The following is an 8,106-nucleotide window of genomic DNA, read 5'->3' on the forward strand; positions in this document are numbered from 1 at the left end:
GGCCCGCCGAGACCGGGGAGTCTGGGTCCTCCGGAGGACCCGGCCTGTCGTTTTGGACACAGCCATTGTATCTTAGACAACATATTTTCCATCCAATCCTGGAAAATACTAAAGAATAATTCTGCTTCACCAGACATTTAGAGGCTGCGTAGGAGCCCTGGTGAGCCCCTTCTTCACTGTCTGAAACTACAGATTTGGTTAGAATAAAGCCCATTTGAATTAAAAACACAAACACAAAATGTCTTTCTTTATCCAGCTACAACCACGATCGTCCTTGCCTTACAAAATACACACTGACATATGACAAAACATACAGAAATATGATAGAGAATTGTGTAATTTATGACTTTAATCAACATGTATCTAAATTCATGTGATTGTGTGTAATTTCAGTTGTACAGCATTACATAATTTGAACTTTTTTGTGATATTAATGTCAACGTTAAACGTCTAGTTGGTTGCACAGCCAGCCATAAGAACACAAGCAGCTTTTGTGTCAGGCAACACACCCCCAAGATGTCACAGTGAATGGCTCGGAGGCGAAAGCTCCTAATTACTGGAGCTATGCGAGCTCCTTGTGTGTATTAACAAATCATAACCATATCTCACACTAGATTAGACAGCAATTAAATAAAAATAAAAACAGCACCGATTGTAAATAAACGGTGGTCAGATCACTGCAGACACCAACACCCACTTTAGGTTTGTGTCGCTGACAAAAAAAAGCTAAATATGCTGGGCGCTACATTTGTGTTTAAGTGCAGATTTATGCAAAAATATATATATTTTTCATGGGATCCAAAGCGTTTTGCACGTAGCTGAAGGGTGCTGCGTGGTCAAACGGTGAGTCAGTTCACATCTCTTTTTTTAAATGTCAAAAGAAAAAAAAAATTTAAACACAAAGCCTGAGACAAAAGCCCCACTGACTGACTGCAGCCCCCCCTTTTTTTTCGCTGCCCCTCACACTCGTTCCCCCCCTCCTCAGCGTTTCCGAGCCCCGTCATCGCTTCCCTGGCTGACGGGGGGCAACTCGCCGCCGTGCTCCGCTCCGACATTTTCCCTGCCGCTTCTCTGGATAGTCGCGTTTAAACGCAAAGCGACTTACCGCCCCGCAAAAAAAAAAAAAAGGCGGATAATGGCAGAAATGTCTGTTACCGGGTAGAAACTGGTCAGTGTGTGTAACGCACGTGGCACACAGCTATACCGAACCCACGCAAACACACAACATTCATTTTAAGTTGACGTCAAGTTAGCTTCACATTAGCCTGTTCGTTCAAGCCAGATGGCTAACAAGGATTTTTTTTTTAACCCRAGCWAATTTTACCCGCAAGAAACGCTTTGCGCTTACCTGTAAATCGGGTCGCACGTTCCCACTGACTCATCCACGTTACGTCAATGGCGAATATCGAGCTATTTTGACAGTTATTCTTCTAAATGTCGTACGTTAACCGTAGCCTACGGCTGCGTGACGTTCATCGCTGCTTTTGAAAACATCCCAGCCGTTCGTCTGTCTCCGAGAAAAGCCCAGCAAAACATGCAAGCGCCGCTGCCATTGGTCGAGGCGGAGTCACGTGACCCYCCCGAGCCCCACCGAGTTTATAAGYTCTCCGTGCGCTGGGGCAAAAAAAAAAAAAAAAGACTGGGTAGGTGGGGATGTGTCAAACGGTTTTAGGTGGTATTTTGTCAAAAGCTGTGAGTAAATCCGCACTTTCTAATGCTCGTGGTAATCGTGCTGCCGTGTTCGTAAATGCTCGGCGTCCACAGGCAGCGTTTGGCGTGTGAATTCGGACTGGTTTGGAGCGGGAGAGATGGGAGAGCAGGAACGGCAGCTTGACGTCATCTTTTCCGCTGCTGTTGCGGTCTGTGGGAACTTTCTCGAAGATCAAGGCTGAGGTTGAAAAGACTAATAGTGGTTCCGGTTTTTTTAACATTCTGCCTAATGCTTTCGCTATTTGTTCAAATGTCAAAAARAAGCTGATAGCGTTAAATGTTATTTAATGCCCGCCATTTCTCTGCATGAGTCAGCTTAGAATTTGTTGCGCAGTGACATTTGCATRACGGTGGACTGCGCATGCGTCAGAACGTCGCAAAGCAGGGTTGGAGATGGGGGAGGGGCATCGGCCWCCAATGCAACTTACCAGGAAGCTGTTTTGTCTGTTTAATGATTGTTTATTAAARACTTAAAATGTATAATCACACTTTAAGGTGTCACCCTTTTTAAAATACAGGTAGTATTTTTAATTAGGCAAAGCTAGTAATTTATAATTACTATTTGACTAAAACCGTTTGTAAAATGGCCAGTTGTCATTCTTCAGCAATGTAGCAGTCAGATATTTGCAAAAATAAAGTATAGTTCTTAATTCACGTTTTCTATGGCTGCCTCACTTTGCTTAAAAAAAGTTAATTTACCACTTGCATTTACAGGAGCATACAAAGATGTAATTTGAGGCCTGTGCAATAACATTGTAACTGTTTTATATTAGTATATAATGATAATAAATAAARGACACACAGGTAGACAACGGGTACATTAACATTTTATTTACAGAATATTAATAGCACAGGGGTCAAAATCCTTCCAAAGAATTTGATCAAGTGGCTCAAGTATGTCTACAGGTCCGGTCTTACACCGAATCCTGGTCCTGTAGGAGGTCCTGTCAGGGACGTCAGTCCGCCTGAAGGCTCACACGAGAAACGGCCGCTCCTGCAAAAAATAAAAACYATGAATTCACAGGATCCGACTAGGAAAACATGAAAATATAATCCATGTACCTTGGTCCAGGTGCTGGGACTCTTCCTGCCTTCAGTTCATCAATAATATTCTCGATATCTTTAGGCGTAAGATCCTCCTAAGGACGAGAATTAAAGAGGAATAATAAACATCAGCYAGACATTTTCTTTGTCATTAAATACTAAACAGGTGGCCGACACTAAACTTTAACTTTTGTAATGAAACCAATCAGTTTATCACTGTGCTTACTTGCAAATAAATAATTAATTAATAAAAAAAGTCCTCATTCTATTCAGATTTTAACATTTTAAAACTAGTCCAAATTTTAAAAAAAAGGGTCCAAACTGTCAATGGACAATTAATTGTATTTTTTACACCAACTAAAACCCAAACGCAATGTTAAAAGCATTTAATCATCAACATAATAAACGCTATAATTGGGAAGTTGTTAGGTATAAAAAGAGTTTAATATGCTAATTTTCCTAAAACTGTCTGCTTTGAAAGTTAAAAGTGAAAAATCATTTGTTCCAGTTAAAATGTTTGAAACTTTTATCATTTTATCATCATAATAAGCTGACATTACTATGATAGTAACAAAACAAAAACTGTAAAATAGACCTCTCTCATCTTGATTCTAAGGATCGTCTGCATTTCAGATTACTGATTATTCACCTAAAATGATAAAAATCACTRCTGGCTACTGTTGCTGGCAATAAACGGCACCTCAGCTATTTAATACTCATATCTCAGCAGTTTGTAGTTTAACAGAAATCCTCCTTTTTCCACTCTTTAATTAGGTCAATCAGTTGTGCTTTGCTTGCAGTAACTCACTTTCCCAAAGCAGAACATTTAACAACAAACCCAAGAGAATTTTWATATCTCTTCTAGTTAATTAAATTATTTCCAAATTTTGAGTTCAGAAATCATCTAACGTCGCTGATAAACGTGTAGTTTTTAACCGTATCTGCACTGATCGACTCCAGCTCTGAAGACTTTCAACTAATTCAGGTTTTAATCTATTTTTTTTAGTAACGCAGTCAGAGGAGTCGAAGCACTCACATAATAGTTGTCGTTGATCTGGACCATGGGAGCGTTCACACAGGCGCCCAGGCATTCCACTTCTATTAGAGTGAACATCTTGTCCGCAGTGGTTTCTCCGACCTTAATACCTGCGGAGAGATGCAGTTAATCTCCTGAAACTGAAAAACATTGAACAACTTTGCTCCCGAGCTCGGATATCTAACGACAGAAAGCAAAACTAAATATGTGCCGACTCAAAGAAAACAAAAACATTGTGTTGGTTTTACTTTCACTGCCCTGTTTTTCTAGTACATCGACGTGTTTTTGTTTGACAAAAAAAAAGCACAATAAAAATAAACAATTGTCTGGATTTTTGTCGTTTTGTCGGTTTCTCAAAGTGCAACTCACCCAGTTTGTTCTGGATGGCCTCCAGGATGCTGTCGGAGTTGCAGAGCATGCACGGTGTTGTTGTGCAGACCTGAATGAAGTACTTTCCCACAGGCTGACGCTGAAACATGGTATAAAACGTCGCCACTTCGTACACCCTCATCGGAGCGACGCCCAGCACCTCAGCAACCTGAACACGAGTAGATTATGAACATTCAGATTACCCAAATGCTTGAATATAATTTACCCAGATTCAAATAAAACTGATTGTTTCGACTGATCTGGAAGAGAAAATGTAAACAATGGATTCAYCAGTTTGTTAAAACAACAAAACTCAGCCGTACATGTGATGGTCACGTCTGCATTCATCTTTTTCATGGTTTTATTCAGATAAACCTGAGAACAGGACTGAACTGTACACTTTAAACCCAAAATGGTCATCAAYTTATGTTTTTTTCTGCTTTAATTAAATGTTGGGGGTTTTCATAAAATGTGTTAAAACAGCAAACYTATTCAGCAATCAGTTAAGGAAATTCTCCTGTTAAGAGATGAAATGTGATTTTCTATTTTAGGTTCATTTAGTTGCGTCTTGCATTTAGTCGTTTGTTCGACCATCGCTGCTTTTGTCAACTTTTTTTTWAAATAACGTGCTGTTGGTGTTCATTCACTCTGAGGATTTCACAGGTTTTAACAAAATAAAAAGTCTCACCATGCATCGGCCCAGTCGGAAAGAGTTTACAAATATTCAGCCTTCCTCACAGAAAAATCCAGTGGAGTTGACAGAAGTAGAATCATTTTGGGGGAGGGAATCGAGGAGTGGAGAGTGTTACTAAAATCATGTGAAATGAGCTAAACTGAGATATTTTGAACCCTTTACGCACAYATTTAATAAACTATCCAAAGGGGCTGATGCATGATGGGAATCCTCCTTTTGTTGTATCACAAAACATTTGAAATCCAACACATTACAAAAAATGTTGACAAGAGAAGTGATGGATAAACAAACGACTAAACTCAAAATGTAACTAAATGAAGCTAKAATAGAAAATCTGGATCATTTAAGACTTTTWAAGGCCTAAAATTGAAACTATAAAAGTGAGAAAGGCCGCTGAAGGTTGGCAAATTAAAAAAAAAATCGCACAGCTCTGGGATAGTTTAGTCATGCCTTGCAGGTGGTTAGTAAAAAAGTGTTGTCATTGTATGTACAAAGACACAAATTGGTTCTCTGAATTTGAACCATCACACGTGAGCTACTCGAGTGGAGCAGTAGGCAGCTATGTAAGCCCCAGAGAGCGGTTAGGGAAATAGGTGTTTAGTTCAAGAAAAACACAATATGTGAGCATGGCAGGGAATCTAATCGGCAACTCTACAGTCCCAAAAAAAGGCTGCTCTACCCCTGCACCACAACCACACTCATCATTCATAAATTAGTGAGGAGACTAACAAAAAATTCAGCAAACATTCTCACAAATCCGAGTCACCAACTGGTCTCCAACAGCCGCAGCCCAGAGATGTGTTACCTTTTTTAAAGTCTCACTGAAGTTTTCTCAACATGATGTAAAATCCTCACAATTATTGATAAACCAGACTGAAGGCAGCAGCAACATGTAAAACGGTTCTGGATGGATAGAAGCAGCTGTAAATATCACCTTTTGACATGAAAGTCAGAAGATTAGCCCCACAACACAAAAGGGTTTGCAGAGTTTTCTTAATCTTCGTTTTCGTGTTTTTTTTTTATCACAAAAGAAACAATCTTTTTGAAGCTACACACGTGCACCATTGTGTTAAACAAAGCAGTGTTAGTTCAAGTTAAAAACAGCCGATAAATTTTAGTCGAGTCTCAAATTTAAYTAGTTTTTATCGGAGTTGAAAAAAGAATCAGCTAACTATCATCTGTGAAAACCACAATAACTAATTTATTGATATAACAAGATTTATCTGACWCTAGAACTGATTGGAAGTCGCATTAAGTCACGTTTCCGTCTGCAGTGGTTTAGTTTTTGTTGTCTAGATAAGCTGAGCAGGATGAGTTTAAAAGAATAACGTCTGGTGGTATCTTTGTTATTTGAAGCGTGAGGCAGACTCTGAGTCACCTGCCGGCTGCTGGGAAGCGGTGCACGTTTGGAAAAGACAAAACAAACAAAATCTATGAGAAATCACTTTGCCTTGTTCATGGCGGTGAGAGGGAGCCATCCGTGCTGCCTCTGGGCCAAATCCAAGACGGGGATGGTGGCTGCTTGTTTGTGTCCTTCAGGATACATCGAAAGGATCACCTGGATTCTCTACAAGGAAAACCAAAACAGACGTCAACTATCTGCCTTTTTATTTATTTTTATTTTTTTGTAATTTAACAAATAAAATGCTTCAACGTCACCTTTTTGTTTTCCTCCGTGAACTCAAAAGGAGTTTCAGGATTGTTGTCTTGAGTATCTCTGTGCTGAAAAACATTTTTGACAAGAAGAGTTTTAAGGTCCTTATTTGGTCGACATTAAATTCAATGCTTTCGAATCAAACCGTGACGCAGCTATCAACTGCCACAAGGAACTGTGTGTGTGTGTGAGTAACAGGTTGGAGAACAATTAATTTGATCTGATAAAATGTTTTAAAAGTCATGAAAGCAAAGAGAGGAAGCACTTCTGTACACATTGCCCTCTTGTGAGCAGCAAAACCTGTTTAAAAAGCATAATTTTTTATGTAACATAAAATAAACTAATGATGAAAGTTAAAACTGTTTTTTTAAATTAAGCTTTAGTAAAAACATCCCTCTAGTATTTTCCATGTTGCATATATATTATTTTATTTTTTTTATTGCTCTAAAGGTTTAGTCCCTGGACATATAAAGAGTATTTGGAAAATAATTCCCACTGGCATTAGTCCAGTAAAAACACGGTGCAAAGCTGAGCAGTGGTCAGAATTTTTTATTATTAATCAGGAAATTCTGAAGAGATTTAACATAATMTTAACAGAGAAAATGCAAATTAAACTATATTTGAATTATTGCTAAAAGAAAGTTGAGTATATTTTGAACTATGTTTTATAAACTAAATTATAACCCTTCTGGTAAATAGTGAGAATAAAAGAGCATGAATGGTTGTGTGTCTCTGTGAACGGTCCAGGGTGCACCTGGCCTCTCACATARAGCATTTTAGAGCTCAGACAGCACCATGACACAAAACATCTCATGAAGATGAGCATCTAATAGTAAAAAATAAATGCTTCAAGTAAAAAAAAAAAGACGTTAATAGAAAATAGTCAGGTTTAGTCATAATCTGCTTTGACAAAAAAGATTTTAAGAGAGTTACAAGTATCAAGATGAAGAGACAAACTCACCACAAAGATGCCTCCAGCTCCAGAACGAACAGCAGAGCGATGCAGACCCCTGACCTGCCTGGCCTTCAACACACATGAAAACTTACAGGTAAAACACAGGTGCAGCTCATTATCATATTAAATTAGTGTCAGTAAAGGAAAATAAAGTCAGTCACAGGTTTAGAAACATTTAACCCTTCTGTATTGGGTCAAAATGACCCGTAAAGCTTCAGTCAAATGTAAACACAAATATTGTTTATTAAGTGGTATATTTCTATTTAATCAAGCTCTTAAAAACATGGAGGGCCATTCTAAGCTGAAATTTTAACTGAACTCCCACTACCCTTTGGTTAAAATAATTCACAAGGCCTCAGGTGTTATTTTAACCCAGGGGTAGTAGGAGGGTTTTAAAAAAGAATAAAACATGCAGAAAGACTGCAGAACATATGAGGACCTCAAGTGACATTTTAGTTAAATATTTAATYAAAAATAATGTCATGTTTTACTTTAATTAAAATTATGCTTAAACAACAAAATTTCAAGAAATCATAAAAAGTAGACCACTGACGGGAGTTCCTTTTCATAAAAATAAATTTATATGTACGAAATCACAGGTAAATTAAAAGTATTGATGAGCTTTTGTGTGTGTGTGTGTGTGT

At 38.4% G+C, this 8,106-nt stretch overlaps 2 protein-coding genes across 3 annotated transcripts in view; both read right to left on the reverse strand.

Annotated features, from left to right (window-relative positions):
• ankrd12 (ankyrin repeat domain 12) overlaps nucleotides 1–1,575 on the reverse strand; it is a 37,210-nt gene extending 35,635 nt beyond the window's left edge. The window contains exon 1 of one of the 2 annotated variants that reach the window (XM_014020127.1): nucleotides 1,349–1,575. The gene's annotated coding sequence lies outside the window, so the exon portion shown is untranslated. The remainder of the gene's footprint in view (nucleotides 1–1,348) is intronic. The other variant, XM_014020130.1, reaches the window with a different exon arrangement.
• Nucleotides 1,576–2,519: 944 nt separating this feature from the next.
• ndufv2 (NADH:ubiquinone oxidoreductase core subunit V2) overlaps nucleotides 2,520–8,106 on the reverse strand; it is a 6,135-nt gene continuing 548 nt past the window's right edge. The window contains exons 2-8 of the mRNA XM_014020131.1: nucleotides 7,469–7,531; nucleotides 6,513–6,575; nucleotides 6,304–6,420; nucleotides 4,160–4,328; nucleotides 3,791–3,900; nucleotides 2,773–2,849; nucleotides 2,520–2,704 (exon numbers count right to left, since the gene is read on the reverse strand). Of these exons, the coding sequence (XP_013875585.1) occupies nucleotides 2,611–2,704; nucleotides 2,773–2,849; nucleotides 3,791–3,900; nucleotides 4,160–4,328; nucleotides 6,304–6,420; nucleotides 6,513–6,575; nucleotides 7,469–7,531 (693 nt within the window). The 3' untranslated portion in view covers nucleotides 2,520–2,610. The remainder of the gene's footprint in view (nucleotides 2,705–2,772; nucleotides 2,850–3,790; nucleotides 3,901–4,159; nucleotides 4,329–6,303; nucleotides 6,421–6,512; nucleotides 6,576–7,468; nucleotides 7,532–8,106) is intronic.

This window comes from Austrofundulus limnaeus, unplaced genomic scaffold, assembly GCF_001266775.1.
Source record: "Austrofundulus limnaeus strain Quisiro unplaced genomic scaffold, Austrofundulus_limnaeus-1.0 Scaffold241, whole genome shotgun sequence".
In the NCBI taxonomy this organism is placed as follows: Eukaryota; Metazoa; Chordata; class Actinopteri; order Cyprinodontiformes; family Rivulidae; genus Austrofundulus; species Austrofundulus limnaeus.